General features: G+C 42.3%; 5 protein-coding genes and 1 long non-coding RNA gene across 7 annotated transcripts; 2 read left to right on the top strand and 4 right to left on the bottom strand.

Annotated features, from left to right (window-relative positions):
* Positions 1 to 3,993: 3,993 nt before the first annotated feature.
* On the bottom strand, positions 3,994 to 5,325 carry LOC129584419 (uncharacterized). The gene is made up of 2 exons (XR_008689888.1): positions 5,094 to 5,325; positions 3,994 to 4,533 (listed from the first exon to the last, which is right to left on the bottom strand). It is a non-coding gene; the product is annotated as an uncharacterized LOC129584419 (long non-coding RNA).
* A 3,357-nt stretch (positions 5,326 to 8,682) lies between these two features.
* Positions 8,683 to 12,793, top strand: LOC129584192 (uncharacterized). The gene is made up of 4 exons (XM_055476312.1): positions 8,683 to 9,357; positions 9,432 to 9,486; positions 9,550 to 9,686; positions 12,698 to 12,793. Exons 1-4 carry the CDS (start codon positions 8,683 to 8,685, stop codon positions 12,791 to 12,793), a joined length of 963 nt encoding a protein of 320 aa, XP_055332287.1.
* On the bottom strand, positions 8,697 to 12,203 carry LOC129584276 (ubiquitin carboxyl-terminal hydrolase 7-like). Of its 2 annotated transcripts, XR_008689864.1 has the most exons (11): positions 11,891 to 12,203; positions 11,627 to 11,820; positions 11,374 to 11,558; positions 11,172 to 11,306; positions 10,901 to 10,997; positions 10,724 to 10,826; positions 10,477 to 10,643; positions 10,347 to 10,408; positions 10,122 to 10,273; positions 9,563 to 10,025; positions 8,697 to 9,478 (listed from the first exon to the last, which is right to left on the bottom strand). XR_008689864.1 is itself a non-coding variant. In XM_055476401.1 (10 exons), coding segments are annotated over exons 4-10 (705 nt in total). In that variant the 5' UTR covers positions 11,295 to 11,306; positions 11,374 to 11,558; positions 11,627 to 11,820; positions 11,891 to 12,203; the 3' UTR covers positions 9,547 to 10,024. The 2 variants fall into 2 exon arrangements, 1 of the variants encoding a protein (XP_055332376.1); XM_055476401.1 differs by lacking the exon at positions 8,697 to 9,478 and having other exon boundaries at positions 9,547 to 10,025.
* A 2,868-nt stretch (positions 12,794 to 15,661) lies between the features above and the next one.
* On the top strand, positions 15,662 to 17,364 carry LOC129584363 (uncharacterized). Its single transcript, XM_055476523.1, has 3 exons — positions 15,662 to 16,227; positions 16,341 to 16,472; positions 16,700 to 17,364. Exons 1-3 carry the CDS (start codon positions 15,807 to 15,809, stop codon positions 16,828 to 16,830), a joined length of 684 nt encoding a protein of 227 aa, XP_055332498.1. The 5' UTR covers positions 15,662 to 15,806; the 3' UTR covers positions 16,831 to 17,364.
* Positions 17,365 to 17,866: 502 nt separating this feature from the next.
* On the bottom strand, positions 17,867 to 18,658 carry LOC129584191 (melanopsin-like). The gene has a single exon (XM_055476311.1). It carries the CDS (start codon positions 18,656 to 18,658, stop codon positions 17,867 to 17,869), a length of 792 nt encoding a protein of 263 aa, XP_055332286.1.
* Positions 18,659 to 20,689: 2,031 nt separating this feature from the next.
* On the bottom strand, positions 20,690 to 24,411 carry LOC129584294 (ovochymase-2-like). Its single transcript, XM_055476430.1, has 17 exons — positions 24,170 to 24,411; positions 23,969 to 24,105; positions 23,578 to 23,722; positions 23,441 to 23,509; positions 23,344 to 23,374; positions 23,066 to 23,273; positions 22,912 to 22,984; positions 22,747 to 22,826; positions 22,608 to 22,677; positions 22,459 to 22,542; positions 22,279 to 22,391; positions 22,098 to 22,172; positions 21,969 to 22,030; positions 21,717 to 21,888; positions 21,378 to 21,631; positions 21,089 to 21,178; positions 20,690 to 21,018 (listed from the first exon to the last, which is right to left on the bottom strand). Exons 1-17 carry the CDS (start codon positions 24,234 to 24,236, stop codon positions 20,787 to 20,789), a joined length of 1,962 nt encoding a protein of 653 aa, XP_055332405.1. The 5' UTR covers positions 24,237 to 24,411; the 3' UTR covers positions 20,690 to 20,786.
* Between the last annotated feature and the right edge of the window lie 1,230 nt (positions 24,412 to 25,641).

Genomic DNA, 25,641 nt, shown 5'->3' with positions numbered 1-25,641 from the left:
CGAAAAGGAACTGTACGCAATTGTCTTCGCAATAAAGAAGTTTAAACACTACTTGGAGGAAAGCACTTCGTAGTTATTTCCGACCACTTTCCATTACAATTTTTACTAAATCTCAAAGAACCACAAGGTCGTCTAAACCGATGGAGTCTCTTGCTGCAAGAATACGATTTTAAAGTGCAGTACCGGAAAGGCCGTCTGCATCAAGACGCAGACCTTTTGAGCCGGTACCCCCATGAGCAAGCTGATATTAATGCAGACGACTGTGAAATACCCGTGTACGCAATATTACCGGACCAAAGTCGTGACACTTTGATCGCCGAACAGTCCGCAGATGAATTTATTTCAAAAATTAAGCTACTTGTATCAGATGACACACAGTATCTGGAAGCGACAAGAAATCTTCAACGATTATCAGATACATTTCGTCTAATGGATGGTATATTATACAAGTTCAGGCTTCGTAAAGGTAAAAGAATATTACTTGTTTGCATACCGGCCAGTATGCGAGTCGAGATTTTGTACGCTTGCCATGATTCCCCTCTTTCCGCTCATGTTGGGTTCACCCGCACTTGGCATGCTGTGTCATCCCGTTACTACTGGCCGAAAATGTTGCATTACATTAAAAATTAAGTTAATGCGTGTGAAGCCTGTCAGAAACGTCACAGCGTAAACATTACCCCGACCGGATACTTGCAGCAAATTAAACAGTATGGTATTTTGGAGTCGTGGTCGTTCGACCACGTTGGTCCCTTTCATGCGTCGCCGGACAATGCAAAATACATTATTGTAGCAGTTGAGAATGTTTCTCGTTACGTCGTCACCAAAGTCGATAAGTCTACCGGCATGGAAGAGACAGCTCAGTTCTTTATCAACAATATTATATTGTCCTTCGGTCCGCCGCTGCACATCACTTCTGATCGTGGTGTTGCATATACCAGCAAAATTATTCGCAAAATTAATGAAGTTTTACAAATTGACCATCAGTATACAACTGCATTTCACCCGCAGTCGAACACGTTAGCAGAGCGTTTCATGCGATTTCTTGGAGAAAAATTAACTATGTACGTTAATTCCGAACAGAATAACTGGGCACAGTACATACCGTATATTACGTATGCTTACAATAATACGAAACACTCAACTACTCTGCATACGCCATATTATTTGTTGTTCGGTGTTGAAACACGATTGCCTCTTGATACTATCTACGGGAATATTAATTCGGCTAACTCTAATGAAGTTACGATAAAAACGTACATCGAACAAATGCGACAGAAATGGCATCATGCAGTGGAATTCGCTAAAACACTCACTGACATTACGCACGAAAGGAATAGTGAAAACTACGACCAAAATAAAGTCGGTATTCCGTTCAGTGTTGGAGATTCAGTTTACGTAAAAGATGAACTACGAGTTGTTGGTCACACAGAAAAATTAACTAATAAGTTTAAAGGTCCATACATTATTACGAACGTTTTCGACAATGGTAACGTTGAGGTCAAGCTACACCAGGCAAAATCAAAACGTAAACTTATTGATGTTGTTCACGTTTCCAAATTAAAGTCATACAAACATTACGATGCCGACGTTCTAGCTAGCCGGAATGCATTTTTACAGAAACTACGACCTCGAGATGTAAAGACAACTGGCGATGCGTAATCGTACATTAAATTAATTAAACTACTACGAGTACAGTACATACTCGTATTAAACCTTGATATTAGATTAACTGTGTTTCAGCGTTGATTTTGCCTATACATTACAATGTTGCAGTTTCCCTTATTCGTAGATGTAAATTACGAAGACGTGCGCATTCTAACCGGCAGTAGTTTAACTGATGCGCATTAAATTAATACAGTATACATTATGTAGACATGGACGTTGACGAGAGCACCGGCACCGGCATGGACACCAGTGACCAGCAGCCGCAACAGCTATCAGCACCGTCCAGCTCTGTTCCGGCTACCGAACCCGAACTCGTAACGCATGCGGACTACAACGATCCGCTATTTCAGGAAGACACTTCGAATATTAACCCGTCCACCACTCGTGAACCACTGCTGAACGCTCCCACAGAAGAGAAGGATGAACTACCGTACAATGGTCAGAGCTTACAGTACAACAGTGCTCGTCGTGGTAGTCATCGCAATGGTCGTAACAATTATGGAAACATTAATCGTGGTGATCGTCGTCAGCGCAACTACCCGGCTGTTGACCCAGCAACTGAAAACATTCGTTACATTAACCGCGGCATTCGCCAAACCGCTGAACTTGCCACGTACCAGGAATTCAACCCTTACATCGGGTTCCATAACAAAACACCACGTGAACATTATCGTCGGCACATGGATAACATTGACATTGCCGTTGCGCGTGCTGCTGGAGACATTAACACTACTACCGATCCCACAGAACGTAAAATTAAGCTCGCCCAGAAGCAGGTTTTGTTTCAACACGTACACCTTTCTCGATCGCCTACGCACGAATCAAGAAAACGCAGACACCGACAAATTCTGTTCGTTTCCGGTTCCGATGGACACCGTCCTTAGTCCACATTACTTCCAAAGCTGGCGTTTTGATCGTTTCTCGCGCTCTCCCTGGATCTGCTATCAGGGAGATGATGGAAAGTGGTTGTACGAACACCGTACTGGCTTCGTTTACCGTTACATTAACAATGGACAGCGTCAAGGATTTGAACAAGTCGAACAGTACCCGAAGTACTTTAACCCGTACCGATACTTTACCGTAGATGCGCCATTCATGCCTGCAGAAATTAACTGGGATGGTGCATTCACTGATGAAATTCGTGCTGCCAAAATTAAATCGCTCCGCGAGTACGATGCGCAGCTGGCCGCCACGGCTGCAGTGCCAGCGTATAACCAGAAATTACCGGTTGTCGAAATGCCGGATATGCCTGTTGGTTTGAACATTAACCGGGACGTAGCTTCCATCATGACCGCATTAGGCATTCGTGGTTATGCTACACATGACATTAAACCGCAGTCTTCGACTACCGTGAGGGACAAAGACAGCCAGATCCAGGACCTACGCCAGCAGATTGACCAGCTCCGTAACCAGATGGATCGTATGCGTGATGCCGACCAGCGCACCTACCGGAAATGACGGAACAACAGCGGACACCGCCTGATGAATCCTAACCGTTGGATGGACACCACAAGTGGATCCACCATGTTCGTTTAATGGACTGCATTTAATCAAGTATTTTTCTAATTTTCTTTTCATTTCTGATGTTGTTTTATTTTGTTTGTTTAATCAGCATCTTGATGAGACAAGTGTATCTCATCGCTACCGTGAGGGATGTAGCGATAGAATTTGTACAACGTGTAAGACCACCAGTTTCGAATAGTAATGGTCATTTAACATCAATGATTGGTTGTTGTTTTACTGCATTATGATTCATAACGTCTGATAACGATTCTTCACATTTCTATGGATTTTTACCGGCCTTCTCTCAATGTCTAGAATTCTCACTTTAGTCTTGGAACGCTTGGTTCTCTTGCCGCTACTCTTGCCTGAATTCTTGCTGATTCTCTTGCAATAAGAAACCTTGCTATGTGTTGCGTTTGCGTTGCTCCGTTTGACCGCTTGGGATGAATCGTCTCATCCCAACCGGTGCCTGCTAAGTAATTGCTGAGTCCACATCCGGCCGCACCGCAGACGGCCGTACCAACCTTACATTACATAACAGCCGCTTAATCGTGGTAAAGGTTGATCACCGCTCCACTAGAACAGTAGCCAGATAGGCGACTGTTGCAATATCGGTATTCGCTATTTCGACGTGCCATACCATGTAGGGGCTGTACAATTGCTTTGAGTTTGCTTTGTTAATTAGAATAGTTACAATCAATACAATGGCTGCCAATATTGATAAAATATTAAAATTGCAAAAAGAGTCTGTACTAACATTTTCAGTACTGTTCATAATGGTAATTCACGCCATTTGCTGCAAATACAGTACGTCTACAGTATGAGTATTTTTCGAAACTTTACTATACCATTCCCAGATTGCAGCTTGAACCGTGATATGTCCAAAAACACCGCAGTTCTTATAGTCGTAGCAATTTTACGAAACAGCTCTCAATTAAGGTGACGAGTCGTCTTAAAACAACGCACACAGTGACACAGAATCCAGCATTCCCCGATTCATACAGCAAACAGGATAAAAAAATAACCACAGCACATACCGGTTACCGTACCAATTACAATATGTGTTTTTACGATAGACGGTAGATACAATTTTCCACACCACACAGGCATACCATTACAGGTTGTGGATGACGATATGCACGCCCTGAACGTACTGGCGCTGACGAACTGCTTCCAGTTTTTACGGCCTGCTGCTGCTGGCCGCCACCGCAGTTGGCTGTATTGTTGTTTCTCTGACCGGAGTAGATGTCTCGATCGGCCTGGGTTCCGTCCCCCTTGTCTTGAGCGTTATGTCCTGGTCCCGGGGGCTTCTGGGTCAGATTGCACTGATTTGTTTGGTTGGCGTTTCCGGCAGAATCCATTGTACTATTAAACAGCAAATTACTGTAAACAGTAAATTACAGCAAATTAGCCTTGATACAGACTCGATACTACCGAATATGTCACAGGACTCGTTAATAAGCATAGCGTAGCGCAAAGCAGCGAAACACAAGATTGTAAAGAAGGCAGCGTCAGTCCCATATTCAAAAATCTCTGAAGCGTATATTGGTCGTTAGGACCGCTAATAGATCAAAAAGTACAACAGCCGGGTTGCTGAAATTGGAATATTTGCGAGCAAAGCAAGGCAACAAACGAGCGCAAACGAAACCTTGTTACAGAATAATTCGTACGATTTTACGCCATACAAATGCAGGGTAAAAAAAATTCGGTATTACGTATCAACTTCAACACATTTACAGTAGACGGTAGTAAAAGTATATCTTCGGTTAGTGTAGGATTGTAACCGATTTTTAACCGTTGCAAGAATTCAACGCATTTAAAGAAAATCACTCATCTCCATCGAAAGTTTGCTTGCTGTTCTAAAATTAATGAAAGTAGCGAAACTGCAAACCATGGAAGAGTTATTTGCTGTCCTTACGACGAACCTGTTTGTTATAGTAATTTCGCAGGTGTCCAACGAAAACGAGGCAAATCAGTAAAGGTGAATTGTAATAAAGCCTAAGGTTGTGGAGTCGATGGTTATAAAACGGCAGCCATATAAAACGCCAAATTAAATTTTGTTCTGGTAAGAGCTGGACCACGCTGCCACGGCAGCCGCTTCATATAGTTAGGCCGATGGCAGACAGGCCGAGCGCCGATCCAATGTGGCGAGGAGGAATGGAGGATGGACGCAACGCGGTGATTGGTGTTTTTTGTATACGTGATGCACAGCGGTCACCGTGCCGACGAAAGGAAAGCAGCCGGCGAAAGCAAAATGACAAATGTCTGAGTCGTTCATGACTTCATGCAACGTGCCCTATCTCGATTGCTGCAGATCTACGGTCTACTTAGAAAACAAGCGTTCCTGGATACGCCAATATTTGCATTCTTTTGAAGAGCCATTGCAAGCGCCAGTTTGTGCAGTCAACTGAAGAGCACCCAGTAAAAGCAGAAAACTAATTCCTTTCAAAACAGCTACTGAATAAACATGGTCACGTAAGCCTTAAATATATGGTACCGATTTGATCACATACACTTGTTTAAATAGAGATTTACATACAAAAGCTTATAATAACGTATGGTATATAGTACAGCACTTATCTGAATAAGTGAAGTCGGTTAGACTATAATAAATACGAAGTGAGGTATGGTGATTATAGTTTACGGCTTGAATGCGGAAATTCTGCGACCAAATTTTTAAGTACAGTACTTACACGTTTCTCATTCGCAGAGAATTTTAGGGTAGTGGTTTTAATTCTAGTGTACCATCTTAATGATCATACCTTAAAATCCGAAATTTACGTTTTAAACGCCCCTTCCCGCAGATCACGAAATAAGAAAGGCCCTGAGTGTCTAATACATTGTATTAATTCGGGTTTTACGGCAGTTATAGTTGTCGATTCCTAATATTAAATTGCTTGATTTATCTGTTCGGCTGTTGAGAGTTGTAGCATTATTTTAAAAGTTATAAGATTTACAATAGGCCTTCTTTAGTATTTATAGCCAGGAATACAGTGTGGTGCTTTCCAGAAACTTACTTGCGAACTGCATGCTTGGCGGGTGTGCTCACTCCCCAGCTATAAATGAAAAACCTTGCATAAATGCCAACGATGAGGTACAGTGTGCCTTACGAAACTGTATGGAAGTAAGTTGCTAGTTACGAATTCAGATGCTTCGGAAAACCGGTTTTTGTCATGAGTCATGACCCACAAGATACGCTTGCGCTGCATACCGTACTCGTGCAGCAGGCAGTACACAATGATCAGCCGGACAACCAGCGATTCTAGCTTCATCCAGATGTTCCTGTTACTGTACTCTATCATCGTTTATCCACAACTACAGAGAAAACCTTCAGCTAAGTGATAATACTTCAGAAACTTGCAGCACAAAAAAAAACGAAAAAACAGCTTACTAACAAATTAGGAGCCTAAATTTTCATGAGACGAAAGCTCATTTTTGATGGTGATGCAAATCTTCAAATTTTATCTTGTGTCTGTCTGAATACACTCTTGGTTTAAGGATAACCTTAGACGATTCAATAGTTTCAGCATTACTTGTTTTCAGTGTTTTCCTTCTCCAAAATGGGAAGTCTCACTGCAAAACTATGCGGGCAATTGCGTATTGCTATCTGCGATACCCTAACGGAACAAAAGGATCTTAATGGTACTCGTACTGTTCGAACAGAACTGTACATGTTGATAAAACCGCATGTAAAGCTTAGCGATGCCGGCTTACTGCAAAAATTATGTAGTTTAGGAAAACGCCGGTTGGAAGTTTCTAAGAGGTACGAGATACTACATACAAAGCTTGCCCGGTAATTTCTACCGCATCAGCACGCTCAGACACAGCGTCAAATACAAATTCATGGGTTACGTCAGACTCCCTACTATGGCGCGTCACTCCACAATATTTACCGCTTTACCTTTACATGCATTAGGAATGGCGGATATATGCTCTAAATTATCGATCTAAATTAAAAACTATCGATACAAATTATAATTATATAAACTTTTCTCCTTTTTAATTGCCTTAAATGTTTAGAGGAGTGAATTTGTCATTATTGGTGAATTAGTGTAGTGGCAAGTGGCAACCGCTCATGTCAGAACTTCGCACGAAATACGTGACATCTGTACTTCGTACCTTCACGAAAGAAGTAACCGGACAATCATGTACATACATATTTACTGTGCGTACAGATATAATCCAGACAGGTACGTTGAGTGTTCTACGGTAATCCAGATGTTTTCCGTTTTCGTACCTTTTAGCCGTTTTAGGTTACGAATTTCTTGCTGTTGTGGATGAGAACGCCAATCTTCCATACATATTTAATGATTAATATACATTATTAATCTCAACTAAAAATTTCACAATAGCTTCGTAAACAATCGATTACTCATTAAGCACCAGTAGATAAAGGCGACCTAATCACAGAGAAAATTTGTCTAAATTTGCTCCCATCGGTGCTGTCCCCATGTTCGATGCGGCGTTTTCTCGTTGGATTTCGATGCTGATCCGCTGGGGAAGATTCCACGGCTCATTTTTCGCCGATTCCAGTCGTATTTCGGCACTATTTCCTATCCGAATTCCGTTATCATGCGGGTGGTTCCGGTTCGGGCGGACCGAGAGTCTCAAAGCCGTTTAAAGTACGTAAACATTTTGGCACTCTATGTTAGGAGTTATGGACTTATGGTTAATCTTCGTATGATGAAATAGTTTAATTAACCTATTTTTTTAAAGTTCTTGCGCTAGAGACTATGGTAACAGCCAGAGGCAAAACTTAAACAAATTTATCACACCTTTATCCTCCACCGCAAGGCATGATCAAAAACGGGTGGTAATTGCGGCCTGCAATTAATTAAGCATCACTAAAGTCAGTTTATGTGTATGCAATGCGAATGAGCAAGCACCATACAAAAGCTACAAATTTCTGGCTGTACTACTAATAGTAGCCACTTGTTCGCCTTGTCGGGACGCCAGGCTTGTAAATGTAAACAATCAAAATAACAAAGAACTGTCCATCACTTGTCGGTATGCGCCTGTGTTAAAAGGTCAACATGTTTCCGTTGATGTACGAGTACGAGTACGAGTATATTCAGACAACTGAGACAAGTCACACAGTAAATACAAGTTCAAAACATAATGTTCTTGAAAGCGCAGTGTACTTACTTTTGTGGCACCACCTAAACGTTAACGTACATGGCTTTAATCGCAGTTGATGAAGCAGGCTTTTCAGGTAGAACTTGAAGAATGTGGTACCTAATCTGCGAAACCTAAAATGTTACGTCCGTTGTTCGCATGCTTTAACCAAAATTATTTCACTGTTGTGTTACTCATACTTCGTCTGCTGGGTTTAGTGTCCATCAGCAAACACACCAAAAGACAAACAGTGTACTTATTTTATTTGATCGTGCTTTGACGACGTGGTCAACTGCGCTCTTTATCAGTCTGAGCATTGGCTGTTACTTCGATTTCGCTGCTAATGTAGGAACCGATAATCATGTTCCTAGCAGCTCTGCCGAACTTTTTCGAGATGCCATGGCTGTGCTGGATGCGTTCCTGATACCGTTTACCGCTGTATCACTTTACTACGCATTCTGGAATTTTGCGTTGTGGGTAACCGAATTTCATGCCGTTGCCGAGCGCATTATGACCTCCCGAAGCACCAAGCTGCTGATGTTCGTGGGTATTATTTTAGGAGCGCTATTCCTGTGCACCAGTGTAAGCAACATTATTGCTTTTCTGCCGAGTCTCAGTTTTGATGCGATGATGGAACATCCGTTGTTTCTGGCGCTCAGAAGTGTCGGCGTAGCCACGAACACTGCATATATCATGGCTGCTGTCCCACAAATTTCCATTTACGTGTTTAACGGTCAACTGACATTTGCGCACTGCGTCTTCATATTTATTGCGGCTGGAACAATCCTGTGCTTTGTCAATATGACATCGCACCTGGCCACAGTGGCAAAAGAGGGAGAACTGGAACAAACAATTAAGGAGTATAATAACCTCAGCCGTTTCATCATCCTCCTTAATGAGCGAATTCAGGCCGCTTTGCTTTGCACGTATGCCCGAGAATTCATGCTGTTACTGTTCATGGTCAGTTCAATAAGGACTCAGTCGCCGTACGTTGGGGAATTCTCCCCATTGGTTGGAACGGTCATGACAATTTGTATCCTTCGAACGTGGCTGTTTGTTCTCGTAAATACCAAGGTAAGATTTTAGACAGAAAAGCAGAAAACTAGGTTATCGTGCTCACCCGATTGACTTGAAAACCTTGGATAAAGATAGTACGCACTCCACCTTTCGACAGTACATACCGCGCTACCGGTTACTACAAAGGTAAGCTGTGTCAAAAACTAGAAGCAAACTTTTTTATCTAGGCGGTGGCTTTCACCACTGCAGTTACAATGCGCACCATGGATATCCCTTATGGAAGGCAAAAGAAGGACACATCTCTATGGCTCGTCCTTACGGACAGATGTGACGTGGTATTCAGTGTCGGTGGTCTTATTGACATCAATGGCCGATTTGTCCTTGGAGTAAGTACAATCTGTACTAAAAACTATTTATAGATAAACCTAACACAAAGCAAGCCGAAAAAGGAAGTCAAATTCAAAACATTAATTAGAGCATCATTAAATATCGGCTGAATGTAACAGCAACGTCAAAGTCGCGCTAGTTTACAGGAGCTTCATAAAAGCTAAGTATTTCCAGTTGCAAACTATTACTAACGAAATACATAGTTGCCAAGCAAACCGAACCGGTAATGCGCCGGTAACTAAACTTAAGAACCACTTCAGCAACACAAGAATTTAGAATCATTCCATGATCCATCCCATCTAATAAGCGATAAAGACAAACTCCTGGGTCATCGAAATCTAGCATCAAGAACAAAATTCGTCAAGACTCGGAAGCGGTTTCATGATTTCCTGATGCACGAAGAAAGAGAACGGTTCCAAAAACAAGTCTTTTACCATTTATGAGCGCCATTGTCCTTCACAAAGGTGCATCCATCTGCACATTGCATGCACTCGAGCCCAGCAGGAAGCTCAGCAGCCACATGGACTTGCAGGCTCAGTGAGAAGTCACTAGGATTAACGTAGCCTTTCGTTGGATCCAGTAATTTCTGAAAATATGACTTGTATGGACAATATTTAGTCAAGGATATAGGTTAATCGGTAATCGAATAAAACCCTCACCTCCATAGAGATATATGAGTATCCCCAACTAAAACTATCTTTGGTGAACAACATGGACAACTCTACAAATTAAAAACACCTGGTTAAAATTGATGTCAATGGTTGACTGTAAACCGCTTAGGAACCCCACTTTTCTTAAATGGCGTAATTTCGGTTTTCCATGACATAAGGCGCAGCTCTGCATTAACCTGGCAAGTCCAGGAAGCTGATCTTGGATAGCCAGAAGGCCCACAACACTGGAGGTAAAGGCCCAAATAAGTATTTTCATCACCAGTGTCCTTCTGAACCCTTATATTCCTGCAACAAATGCATATCAATGGCATCTGTCTTCCGAGTAGTTTCGATTAGCTTCTGATTTCGTCACTGCGGTCCCCCACCACAGCAGCTTCCTGACTGTTATGGAATCGCTGAATATTGGCGTCTGTTCGAGCTTCCTCACATCCGGAATGATATAATTGATTACACCCTCAGCGCGCACATCTAGAAAATTATTGTCACATCAATTCTTCAAAAACGGACTAGTAAAATGTCTAGAACATCATGAACACGCTAACTTTGCCGGGGCTGCGTAGGGAACGGCAGCCGCGGTTTAATTGTAGCGTGCTTGTAGTGGAAGATGTCCCATCCTTCCGATTGCAGCAGCAAACCATTCTAAATAAACACAGCATTTCACGGCTGCCCAGTGTCTTAGCTTATGCTATGCTTTTCGACCGTAAAAGATCACAGGCCAAAGCAAGCCGAGGCCTGACCACGTCGTCCCTTGTTAAAGGCTGTAGCTTAACATATTGAAAGACACTTTATCAATTGTTTAAAAACCGCGAATACCTTCAGGGGCCCATCCAGCAGCTGAGCATGTATTAAGAGCGGAAATCGGATGAGAAACAACGCTGGACCCAACATTTCACGCCGATTGGCGGAGGAAGCGTCCATGCTGTTTTGTTTGCACATATTTGCCGCCCCCTGTCAAAAAACTACTGACCAATGTCGCACAGATCGCCAATAGAATAATACTGCCAAATTCCTTTACGTCTCAACAGACGAGCAAATGGTGTCTTCACTGGCGGTCAGCGTATCTCTCTGAAGAATGGTGTGGAGCGCCTCTTGTCCAATCGCACAGAACTGCTCGGATTCCCAGATACATTCGGCTGATTCATCAATCAGGCATAAACATTTCTCCAGGATGTTCGGCGCGGCACTTGCGTAGCGAACCGCCTACACAACATAATCAGCTGATATCTGCGAAGCAATCCGTTGTAATACGAACCAGTAAGGCGACTTACGCTATCCAGATGATCCAGGCAGTTGCTGATGCTGAGCTTATCCAAGACGAAATTAGTGCACAAGACTATCAGAAATGGCAAGTCGTATTTATCCGCGCAGCCCAGTGTGGAAAAGACGTTATCCTGGGTGAAATTCTCCACGGCATCGGTGTAGATATCGCTGCACCATTGGTTGTGTAAGTGTTAGCAAAACCCTGCACATACAACATTCGCTGCAGAAGGAGGTGAAAAGATGCCGTATGAAAAGTTCGGGAGACGTCATACCTAAGCATATTCGCAAAAGCATCGGGAAGAAAGTCGGGATGTCGATGGGAGCTGTGCAGTTATCCAAACTTCCGTAAAACATCGTATGGAACACAGTACTGCGGAGACCCATTATAAGTCTGCACAATGAAGCATGTGACAGATTAGAAAGCCAAAGAATCGTCAAAAAGATTAGAAAGCCAAAGAATCGATCGTTCATTATCGTCAAAAATTGTCAATCACACACCGAAACGTCTCAATCAGGTCTAACAATATTCTATAACAGTAAAGCGGTTATTGTGAAGGTAAATCTGTGAAAGGACTAATAACAGTGTGCTTTGGTTTCTGAACTTATCAGCTAATCTTGCTTTTGATCATAAGTGTTGACGAGCAAGTTTTCGCGCGCACTTTGCACACCCACTTAAGTACAGTACTGTACTGCTGACGGTGGGCTGACCAACTGGTTAGCCGACTATACCGTCTACATAAAGAACAGATACGGTATGTACTGTAATTCTATACTTCGCTTTTTCTCATATTCGGGTCACTTTAACTATACAGTTTCATATTCCGGTCACCAGGTAGCAAAATGTCCTAACAAAATAAAGTTCACAGAAATGGTGAGTTTTCATAAAACGACCTCTCTCATTAAATTCACTCAAAGTGACCGGAATATGAAAAACAGCGAAGTAAGATATGTATTAATACAATCATATCGTACTTCGCTGTTTTTCATATTCCAGTATATTCTGTTTTTCATACTGTACGACGCACCGATGCCAGGATGAATGATGATAATGGGATTTGTTAAAATTGTGCTGGTTTTAGGTTGTTGGTGTCCTTGCAACATACACACTACTGATGTGGGACGACAAATGCCAACCAGTCCCTGAAACTACCAAGCTGAACCATTCCCAGGCTTGACAACTTTCTACAGCGACATCATTTTTAGCAAATCTGCACCAAGACGCTACCGCCCATAAACTACAAGGCGGTACAGAAGCGGGTGGTTATGATCTTCCACGAAAACTACGCGTATTTTATTATTAAAAGAATATCACTCTTCTTAAACAGCGAGTTTTTAGATCATCTCACTTAAATTTTTAATTGTTCTGCCTAAGCTCGTAGAGGGTCATAGTTGTACCTAAATATGTCTGACAACAAAAGGAAATTGGTATATCACGTCCAGCTCCATTTCCGCTGCTGGAATGCCCTTCGCTTGTGAAAAGCTTAAAGTTACAAGTAAAGTTTGGATTGGCACATAGGCGAAGTTTAGTGTTGATCAAACCCCGAAAAGCCAGCCGATATTCCGGTTGCAGTCCGAAACAAATGAGCTGTAAAGCAATTCAGGCAGAAGTTGCGGAACTATTGCAGACCACCAATAAAAAACAAAAATGAAACTGTTTATAGGCTATTTAACGTACAGGATTCATTGCATATCCAGAAGTTGCATCGCCGCTATCCACAGCACTGCCAGCGGCTGCTTAACCTCGTTTTCCGCTACTTTAACCAGGGAGATGGTCACCGGTAATATCATTGAAAAAGCGGCAGTCCACACAAACGAAGCACACATCATCTTTGTTGTGATAATTCGTCTCTGATGGGTTCTGTCTAGCCTGCGCTGACGTGCGCTCCTTGCGTGTTCTGGTTGAATCTGATACTTTCCCCTTTTGATCATAACGTATAAGAATACGTATAGTACTGCCGTCAAAGCGCCCGGCATATAAAACCCAGGTACAGCAGAATCTGTCCCAGCTGTCCACTGGACGTAGCCGCACAAGTACCAATCGGCATCATTACAAAATGTATTCCCAGGTCAAACCATCCCAAACCGGAATACACGAATGCCGCTAACCATAATCCAACGATTCCGATTACAACCTGGCAGCGACTGGACAAAGTGCGGTATCTATGCGGATAACACACGGCCACGACACGGTTAATGGCAATGTACAGATCCGACCAGTAGGCTGCACAACGGCAGGCGAGCTGAATCCATTGCAGGGGCTTACAGGATTGGGGATCTAGTAGAGAACCTGCTAACTGTTTACGGTATATGCTCGTGGCGAAGATCGGGAAACTGAAGCCGCACAGTATCGCGTAGGCCATCAGGCAGCTGGCGATTAGTATTCCGCAGCCCCTCCGTAGCCGGCGTTGGGATGTGATCAGGCAGATAATAAACAGATTACCAAGGGCGCCTCCAAAACAAAAAAGCAAGTAGGTCGCCGTCCAGGATATTATCCATTTTGCCGGTATAGAAACTGTTGAAACATCTGGTGACGTATTCAACGTGATATTGTCCAGTGAAGACGAATTTTTCCATAATAAACCACTGTACTGTCGCAACATTAGGAGATTATTTTCAAATCACTCCGCGCATAGAAAAGAATAATATGTCGTATGGAAATTCCGAACGGATGCTGGCGCAGGGACAAATACAGAGCATTATAATAAAGCGGTCTTAATAGCAGCAGCAAGCTAGGCAGGCCTATTTCATTACCTTCCGCTCCCCACAGTTCGCGGAACTGTCAATACAACCCTTCTGAGAAGTTAGATGTGCCTCCAAAGATCCAGATCGCGGTTTCTCTCACAGCGGAAACTTAATTTTACCTCCGCGAGACAGCGCGCGATGTTCTGTAAGTTCAAAGGTGACAGCACGCAGAAGGATATTCAGCTTCCATTGACTTCCCTCCAATGTGAATGCACACAATAAGTAAAAGGCGGTAACCGTGAATATACCCGTATAATACATATTTTATTATTGCTTTATGTAGTCGTTAGAATAATAGTCAAATAAATCGCGGCATGACTGTAACTTGCCGGTTTTTAAACCATAAGGCGTTGATGGTTTTCCTTTTGACCTACACTTTTCCATCACCCTTCAAAGATTTTTAGCCAGTGAAGTGCATTTATCCGCTTGCATGGTCCCGACAAAACCATATTCTGCTCAGTTCTCGCAGCCGGTCTGTCTCGCTTTTTGCATGTTCAAGCGGAAAATTACTTGCGGCTATTAATCAAAGAGATGGAACTAATTCTTCGAAGTGGCTTCACTTTACTGGCTCATTGTCGATAACAAATGTAGCAAGCGGAAATCAGAGGCATTGGAGAAGTAAAGTCTAGCTCTCATGGTAGAACCGCCAGCAATAATCAGTGGAAATCTGCTTCTGTAATGCAGCGCCTGATTTGCTCTTTTGTGGCTAAAAATGCCATGTGCGTCAATAAATTACAGTCTCCTTATGCAGCACTTGACGCTTTCAGCTGGGTTCGAATGCAACCTTTACGTGTGCGTCCATTGTAATGCCATTTACTCGAAAATGCCGACGTCTCAGATAGAAAGACAAAAGCGTCTCAAGTTCCCAGGATCAAATTAGCAAATAAATCACATAATGCACAATAAGGCGAGGTAAACCGATTACCGTCCAGAAAAAGCAGCCATGAATTTGAATATCAAGCTTTTATTTTATGATGCGTCGCACTGTTGAATTAAATTCGTATGGTACCATTCCGAAACCAATGTCGATGTGCGCATACCGGTAAATTATGCGTATTTGAGTAATGCTGACTTCATTACCATTGTGTGCTCGAGGAATTATCGTGGACTTCATACTCTTTGCAAATCATTTATCAGAGTCACCGGCCAGCCGATATCGATGAGAACCATAATCATGAAACATATCACCGACCAATGGTCGGCGACCATAAACCTACATAAAACCTTCCGAAAGCCTTGATAATAAAACCTTTATTATCGCACCCAGGCAAAATTCTAGCACTTGTACTTATTTAAACGGCGGGTTACAATTGTTCACCGATTGTTTATTTAGTCACTATTTACTGCAATGGAAATTACACTTCGTTGCTGTCATGGCTATAACAAGTTCTTCTCACATATCTAATTGTAAGTGATATTGGGTACGCTACGTTCTCTTTACTCGGAATGAACCCACAAAGACGACGAGGCAACCGTCCACCTGGGGATGATCCCGGGGGGTGGTGGAAGTCTGTGGGAGGTCTCGTCCTAGCACGTGCCGGTGCCGTGGCAGCTGGAGTGGTTTTGACTAAATGGTTTTCTGGCACCAATAGGGAACGACCTGTGAGATTATTTTGGGATATAGAAAACGCACAGTGTATGATTCCGAAATATGCGACTTTCGAGAAATGTGTGGCACATTTACGTAGCATTGCTTCGCCGCATGGCATTGATTTATATGAACAATACAGTATCAAAATCATCTGCGGAGGGTTTGACGGCAACAGTCGATGCTCTCAAGACAAGTGCATTCAAGCTGCTAAAGTCTGCGATAACGAAACGCTAAAAACCTGGAAAGCTGGCGGTACAGTTTCTACTAGACTTGAAGGTAAGTCAAATAAACACTTCAGTTTGACTGCTTGGCCTGGCAACTGTAACGCCAGTAAAACGCGTGATTTATTCGCCGTTCAGTTCAAATACTTTTGTTAATGCGTGTTGCAGGTGTCACGATTCAATGCGGCTGGGATAGAAAAACGCCATATGCAAAGGACAAAGCAGACAACATGATTTTCGAGCAACTGATGGATGTGTTCCAGTCAAACGCGTCCGATACCAAAGTCATAGTCGTAACAGGTAATCGTTGCAAAATCGTAATAGAAGCCAGACCTTTTCTGATGGTTAGCAGACAGCCGTAGCAATTACAGTAATGGGCGCTGTAACAGTTTCAAATTATTTAGTCACTACTACTAGTCAAGTTGTGTGTTGCCCTTTAACACTTATCTATAATATTATACCACCAATCGCGGAAAACCTAGAAAAATATCTTATAATATTATAACTATGGCCGTGTACATTTTCAGTCGATTATCGGTTACGCGAACGAGTTCGCACGGCTCCCATAGATTCGTCCAAACACATTGTTGTTTTGCATCCATTGAATGAAACCCAAGACGGAGTCTGGCCGGACGAGTTCTATAAGCGGTCTTCGTAAAAACCTGCATTAGAATTAATTAATTTGGATGTCAAGATCTTTACGACTGCTAAGCGGCACAAGATTGTCGTTCCGGTTTAATTACTTTCTTATGTGTCTGTTTGTTTCGAAAACATGCCTCTGCAGCATCAGCATCTGCATCGTGCGTCAATAGATATTCTCCACTTCAGCACTTGCCATTTGCAACCACATTCAGAAGTAACCTTTACGTTTGCATTTACTGTGACGCCCCTTGCTGGAAATCCCGATATTTACAACAAATTACAGTACACAAAAGATTTAAGTTTTAGTATTTGCCGCTTTCCATGTATTTCAAAGTGCACACATTTCATTGATTTCAAGTGCAAAGTGCGTACAATGCAAAGTGCGCACATATTTCGTTCTAAATTTCTAAGAAGGAGGTTGCCCTAAAGTGTGTGCTGGATGGGGTCTCTTGTTAAGACTAAAAGAATATCCAAAGGATTTTTGCCATAATGATTTAGCAATTAAAGGGGTTCCTAGTACAGATGGGACCGTTCCTTATTAAAGATGTTAATACCGATTGCTGATAAAACGTTTGTAATTGTAGTACAGAATACCGCCAATTATGTTTTACAAAACAAATCTCTCTAATAGGCGATAGCAATCAATTAAGAAAAGGTATTAGCGCGTGCATGCTACTTCACAGTTAAAATTTGAATATTGAAAAACAACTAAAATCTCTATGTACCCAAAAACAGAATAATTAGTAAGTATGTCTATCAACAAGAAAAATCGGTATATCACGATTAGCTCCATTGCGACTGCTAGGAGATGGATTATTTCCAGTGAAACACGTAAAATTGGGAGTTGCTGTATTCCATACTCGAATTTTCGCAACAATCATTTCCCGAAAAGCCAACCGATATTCAGGTTGCATCCCAAAACAAATAAACTGCAACGAAGCCAAACAGCTATATTAGATTCGTTTTTTGCTAAACAATACATTATTTAATAATAAGTGTAAACCAAATTAACAAATTAGACCATGACATTGACTATGACAAAGCCATCGGATTCAACCTACCGGATTAACTGCATATCCTAGAAGCTGGATTGCCGCTAACCATATCACAGCCAACGGCTGCTTGACCTCGTCTTCCGCTACTTTTATCAGAGAGATGGTTACCGGCAATATCATCGAGCATGCCGCCGTCCACACGAACGATACACACATCATATTTGTAGTGATCATTCGCCTCTGATTGGCTAATGCAATTTTTCGCTGTCTAGGGTTCCTGGCACTTTCCGGTTGAATTTGCTGTTTTCCCCTCTTAATCATGGCGTACAAAAATACATACAATCCTGTAGTCGAAGCCCCGGGCATATAGAATCCCGTATAGAGGACAACCTGTCCCATTCGTCCACTGGGTAACGCCGCACACGTGCCAAGCGGTAGCATAATGAAATTCACTCCAATATCAAACCATCCCAAGCTGGAATATGCCAACGCCGTTAACCATAGCCCCACAATCCCCACGATAACATGACAGGGACGGGAGAAGGTGCGGTATCTATACGGATAACACACGGCCACGACACGGTTAATGGCGATGAAGAGGTCAAACCAGTAAGCCGCAAAACGGCAGGCGAGCTGTATCCATTGTAAAGGCTTACAGGATTGCGGGCCCAATACGGGTTGTCCGAATTGTTTACGGTAAACACTGGTACCGACGATGGGGAAGCTGAAGCCGCACAGTATCGTGTAGGCCACCAGACAGTTGGCGATTAGCAATCCACAGCCCGTGCGCAGCCGGATTTGGGATATGATCACGTACACGATCAGCAGATTACCCAGAGCACCTTCCATGCAGAAGAGTAAATAGGTCGCTGCCCAAGGTATCATCCATTTAGCTGGTATGGTCGATGTTGGAACAAGTGCTGCTGAAGCATTAAATGTCGCGTTCAACAGAATATGGTCCAGCGAGGATGCATTTCTCCATGACATTATACTGTACGGCTTGCACCGTTCACGCAATTTGTTTTTTGGCTGAAACAAATTCACAACTCATCAGTAAGGAATACAAGTAATTGATTTGTACCCTAATACCGTGTGCAGAAACTATGGAATCTAAAGTATGTAACGGATCCGGAAGGATACGCGCGTTCAGAAACATTAGTACAGTAATGTGAAATGTCGACCATATGGAAGTATGCTAGAAGGTCTAAGAGGACAATACACCAGTCAAACTCACTTCCTTCCGATTGCTACAGTTATTAAAACTGTCAAGCAGGCCAACGCTTACTGAAGATGGCAGGTGTGTCTGACGAACGAACTCGCACTTTCTCTCCACCCAGGTGTTTGTTGTTGGTTCGGTACCAGTAACAACAGTCACCTAATTTCATTTAATTCTACCACGACAAGGTAACGGTACTATCCTGTAATTTAGGGACGGAAGGCGACAGCAAAACGGTAAAACCCATCTCAAGATAAAGTCGAATCCATCTTAATGTAAAATCAAGTCGTGCCGCGCTGTTATAAAAGGCAACAGCGGCACTGCTTTCTGAAATGTAATCACCGGCTTACAAGGAAGACACGCAAATCAAATCAATACCAGCCAGCGGGTTCAGAGCGGCATTTCAGAAGTCAGTGTCCGTAAACTGCATGCGCAAGACATTCCGCTTTTTGACCCTACCTTTTTTCTTTTTGCCACGCTACCTAAGAGCTGAACAAAGGAAGCAAGGAAGCAGCGATCTGCACTGCTGCATGGTTAAGCAGAAAAGTCTTACTGATTCTGCTTGATTTCCTTCCGCTGCTTATTTACCGGTAATACGCATAAACTCTACCGCGTATGTCTCGGTTATATCACTCACGCAGGTTTGCGCATGGTCATTTGCAGTTCCTCCAAGAAATCAACCAAGAAATTTTGGTTAATTTATTTGAAAGGGTTTCGACGTGCGCATATCTTTTGTAGAACTGCAAGCGGAACCTATTGCTGCGAAAGAGTGCAATGACATACCATGGCGGAACCCGTCACCGATAATCACCAGAAATGTCCAGAATGTTTTGTATCAAGCATTGTATCAAGCATCAAGCACTGTAAATGCAGCTCCTCAAATTTTTAACTAGCTTCAGATATAACCTTTACACATCTGTGTAAAATGCAATGCCGCTTACTGCACATGCCGGCATAGTGTGTACCGCGAAACGGTGAAGTCTTTGGACCTAAAAACTATCGGATGCCCGGAGTCTGCTATCTGCTGGTTGAGGCCGTTGAGCAGCAAGGCCAAGCCTACTGATTCCTTTCAACTATCGCAAACAGGCCTAAACGATTAAGACTTTTACACATTTTTAAAAAACCTAATTACTATGTTCAGTCTGCGTTGTTCTTGGCCAATAGAAATAATACAGTAGTTTCTTGTACGGCCTTATACAACATTAGCTTCTTATTCGTATCTTCTTGCTGTAATCGGTAATACGAACGCTCGTCAACTGCGCCTTTTGCCTAGCTTTATAACCATTATAACAAAATTAAGACGTTGTGTGCATAACATTAGGCTGCAAGCTAGCTTATTCTCAAAGCCCGCATTTCAAAAAAATGTTGGTCACGTGTTTGAGTTATTATTGTCCCGGTTTACGTTATATTGGTTTCATCCCGCTAATTTCTCGCGGAACGCTTCGGGGGCTCTCTCCAGTTATTGATTAGATAGAAAGCAAAATTTCTGCATATTTGTAATTCGGGGAATTCGGGGTATATCTTGTTACTTACCATTTCCGTTAATGTCAGAGAATAGGGATATCACGTCGATCAATTACCACAATAAATATTGACAGCTTAATATCGTTCACTGTTGCCTTGCGTGTTCGGTGTAATGTTACTCGTACCGTCGTACGTATTGTCGGCAGTCGGCACTAACCGTAAAAGTATGTTATTTCGGTACCCAAATAATAGAGTTCATTAAAGCGTTAATAAAAGTGTACAGATCTTGTATAATTTTTACAATTTACAGATCGAGTGGAAATATGCAACGATGGCTACAACCAGTAACAGTCTAATGGTCGCAGTCGCCGGTGCCCTTTCGGATGCATTTGGTGGTGTGGTATCGACGGGGCTGGGCGGCGCAGTTGTCGGTAATGATAACCCCGTAATGTCCTTAATCCACTGCAGGGCATTTGTTACTCGAATAAAGTGCGGTTCTGTTAGATCTTCCGGATGGCAGGTAGGTGTACTAAAACGTAAAATGTTCATTTAGATATCTAAGTAAATTTTAAGTGGAGTAGCCGACAGGAGGAGCGTACAGTATTCTTCCCATAAGACCCACCACTTCCCATCGGCTGGGGTCGTCGTTACTCTGGCACACTAATGGTCCGCCTTCATCATACAAGCATCTGCAACCGTTATGCGATGGGCTGGAGTATATTTTAGGCAATGCAGTAATGTACAAGATTTAACCATTCCGGTATGTATAGAAACAGCCAACTTTAAAAATTTCTCAGTTTTCTTGCCATTGTTAGCAACATGTCTGAAATATGTGCTTACTGCAGTAAAGTTGAAAGGTTATAGGAATGTAAATCGGGTTGCACTAACCCTCTTTTACTGGAACTTCCACTGCAGATACTAACTGGCAACATGAGGTCCGTCATTGTCGAATTCAGTCCCAATAAACATGACGAATCGTACGTAATGTTCTGGTCGACCTGCTGTAATCGAGCCTCGCCTTTAAACAGATCCAGCTGCACGTTGTTCGTCTTGCCCCAACCGGTGGTGTAACATATCGTGCCAGCAGGAGGTGATGCCGGTGATAGGCACACGGGGCGGACGTGATCGTTGAAGAACATTTTCTATGTATTTTAGATAAATCATCATATCCATCGTTGTTCATGAGCGTTTCTTCAATTATACAGACGACAAATGTGAGTTACTTACATTATTGACCTTTACGAGGCAGTAGTTCAACCGTCGGGCAGTTGGAGCCAATGGTGGCACTTCTTCGGCGAGGTACTCTATCTTGTCGATGTGGTAGATTGCCGCGTTGGGTTCCAGTGCCCCGGTGAAGTCGTGCATACCGGCATGAACGGCCACTGATTTGTCGTTAGCTCTATACGAATTAACGTTGCCTTTGGGTAACGTTTTCGATTTTTATATTGATTCGAATCCGGCTGGGTAATTGGACCTTACTTGAAAGCTGTTTCTACGCGTTCACAGCAGTCAGCTGTGGTCAGCACCCAAGAATTATCTAGCTTTAATATGAAACAAAATTAATTATGAACACAAAAGATTTATGGAGACAAGTGTGTAAGTGCATACGATCGATCCAGAACACGCCAGGAGCTTTTCGGAAATTACAAAAGCCACTTGCCAAGGCCAACTGTGCGGTCGCGCCTGGAAATCAAGCCAGTACCAACATACAGTTACCTGTGTATTCCAAACACTATTTGCGGGAGCGTTTATAAATTTGACAAATTCTCAAACAAAAATCGTTTCTTACCTCCGTTCCACCTAAAATTTTAGTGCTTTCCGAAGACAAAACCGGTGCCACTGGCGGAATTCCACATCCCTGTGGGCAGATCTCATCGGCTCCACTGGGACAATCGGTTTTTCCTGTTAAAACGCGCCCATGACATAAGACGTCCTTCTTTAGTTGCGCTAATTTCGGATTCATTTATACCGTTGCACATCATATCTTCGACAAAGCACACATCTTCCGTCAAATCGTAAACGCAGTATCCCGCATTGACAGAGCAGCTGGATTCTGTTGAGAAGGTTTTGTTACATGCTCAGTTTCAGATAAAAAAAATGTGGTTGCGTTTCCTTTACCTTGAATACGAATTCTAAATCCCTGGACGCCGGAAGTATCCAAATGGTAGCCGGATATAAAAGAGAGTGTCTGTAGAGCAACATACCGTTCTCTTTTACCGTATTTTTGCCTTTCGTTGTACTTGTACACTGTACGTACCAATGTGTCAGTCGCCAACCTCAACCCGGTTGGGCCACGCTTTTCAGAAAATTCGTAGCTTTTCGCAGTCTCTGCATCATCTGCACATAGTGGTTGAATAATTTTGCAATTCAACTCAAGGATCGTACTGGATCAATTTGTAAACAGTGCGAGTATAACACTCACCGCTTGCATTTAGCGGATTAGTGGATATCATTAAACTGTCCCGCGATAAAAGGTCAAACCGTTCTGCATTGATCTAATGACATGGAAGTATTGTTAAGAGTTATATGTGTAGTATGATATTACTTGTAGTAAAAATTATAATTCTTGCTCTCACAAAAAGGGATTTGTTTGCATCAGGAATAACAACCCAGGAACACATCGCTTCCAATGGATAATGCTCCGCGGGTGAACCAATATACACTTCCGTACTATTCGTTTCCGTCATGTTTATTATCGTTTGACCTTCACAAGGTAGAGGTGGAAGGTCAGGAAGTGCAGTTACAGGATCTCTAGTGCTTCGCAAGACCAAACTGAACCCTCGACTGCAAACGGTATAATTTAATGCAGAAATAAATTTATTATTTGTCATGTCTGTGAAGTACGAGTACTTACTAAACGTCTGACGATGTTTGTGACCATGAACCTGTTAGTTGCAAAAACTTTAGCTTTGCTTGCATAACGTGCACGATACACCTATAACCTCACGTACAGAATTCGACGACAGCTCCCCTCTCATCGATTACGAAATTTGGAGGAGCGGTAAATCCGCAATATTTTCCTATATATCAAAATAATGGATGCGGATCAACGTGGCATCTTGAACGGTTTACAAGTGTAATAAATCACCTCTGGCAGCAGTCGAACGATTGCAAATCTCGTTACTTTCGGAATAATCTGCCGGGAATATGGCAACATAATCAATACAGAAGTTTCCCGTGCGCCGCAACCCAAAAACATCCGTCCGCCCATGGCCAAACATGGCGACTAGATTCTAAAAAAACAACATTCCCAGTTCAATAGAGGTACCTACCGGTTTGTGCAACTGTGTATATTGCTGCTGCTTGGTAAATTTATTTTCCACGTCTACGTAGTCAGCTCCGGTTGAAGTTTATCATTAAATATAAGTATGCACAGAAGTATGTGTACTGTACGTGTTTACCAACGATGTACTGTAGTAAGTAACCGTACTCATAATAAGCTCAGAAAACAAATGCTTCAAGTACACAGAATTATTTACCGTTCCAGGCCTTGCGATCTTCCAGCGACAGCTGGTGTTAGGAGGATATGTTGCATTTGGATACTGGGAATAGGAGGGTGAATGTATTTCTACGCCATTAGTAGCGTCGTGGAATTCATTCACGGGATCGCAGCCATCTAGAAAAAATAATAACGCAGATACAGCACGCGAAATGGCAAATAGAAGGTGCTGAATGGGTACCTTCGCCAAATGCAGAAGCGAGACGGTCTGCCGTGGATATCACTAAAACGATGACGAACCAGTACATCTCTGTACCCTTTCGATATATAAATATCTGTAATTATCAAAATTTAAATACAAAACAATAAAACATTGACAAAATGGACTACTCCGTTCACATGCTTGCATACACAGAACCCGAAATACAAGTAAAACTTGCCCTTACGATTTTTACTATTAATTTTGTTGGTAGTGTTGTTTCATTTACGTTTGATTTGGAAAAACGGGTTATCAGCTGGATCGTTTGTCTGGCAATCAGCAGTTTTGATAGCTGTGCTAACTTCATCACTGGGAATTATTGCCGTTTACAGTGTTTCCGGCGTCCTTTGTTTTTGTACAATAACGTTTGCAATGTCCTGTGATAAAGCAGTATAATGGTAGAAATGCAAAATAAAGACAAACGAGCTTACACTGATATAGAGTTAGAATAATATACACGAACGTGGAAGTGTGCATATGCTGCTACACTAAAGTTATACATATGGTACCGTATTTGGTTTTTTTGCAGTTCTCTTATTACGTACGCATGTCTTACGAATATGTACAGATACAATACATAAGGCTATTAATTTTATCGATTATTCGGATCTGCACTGCATGAGCTTTAGTTTCTATTACTTCTAATACTAAGCTGTCGGTACGGCTACATGTGAATTTCGTCAGCTTAATTTTTACGAAAAACTGTGCTACAGATAAACTGTTCAAAGGTTTTTTGCTACTGTAAAAGCAAATTTGTTATGACTGATAGGTTAAATTACTTAATACGACCTGTATTATTTGCATTGCCTCATTGGCAGTCATTGCTTGGCATGTAAACTGGTTTATTACGTTATTAGGTGGGACTGTTCTTAGTATGCGAGAGCGGTAAAGCGCACAATGTCGTACAAACTCACTGAAATGACGAAACACTCAGGTTTTGCTCGGAAATTCGTCGTTGTTGGGTACGGTATATACATATTAAAGATATTAAGTCGGCATTAAAATGTCGGGCACTATTATAAGCGTAATAGCAAGAAAATTATTTTAAGAAGTACAGTATTTTAAGAAGCCATTTCATTTAAGAAGCCATTTCATATTTTAAGAAGTATTTTAAGAAGCCATTTCATGGTGTTCTTCCACAAACGTCACCGCGGTTGAACCTTTTCATTAAAAGACTAAGCTGTTACGACGCCGGCACAGCCAATTACCGGTCTTTTCTGTACGTTGATTTTGAACGCAACAGCACAGTCACTCGGGGAAACACATACGTAATTATAAAGATGGTGTGCTGTACATTAATGCGGCATTTTAACGTCCCACAATCCACACTTCTATAAAATCCATTGCTTTACCATTCATATGATCTTTTTTTGCGAATAGAGTTTATCATAATTATCGGTTACCTGAAGGCTTAAGCAGTTACATAGTTGGGTGAAAGCCGTTTAGGTTAATGC

The sequence above is a fragment of the Paramacrobiotus metropolitanus genome, unplaced genomic scaffold (genome assembly GCF_019649055.1).
Source record: "Paramacrobiotus metropolitanus isolate TYO unplaced genomic scaffold, Prichtersi_v1.0 Parri_scaffold0000013, whole genome shotgun sequence".
Classification (NCBI taxonomy): Eukaryota; Metazoa; Tardigrada; class Eutardigrada; order Parachela; family Macrobiotidae; genus Paramacrobiotus; species Paramacrobiotus metropolitanus.
Note: the sequence above shows the minus strand (reverse complement) of the source record. Positions and strands in the feature narration are given on the sequence as shown.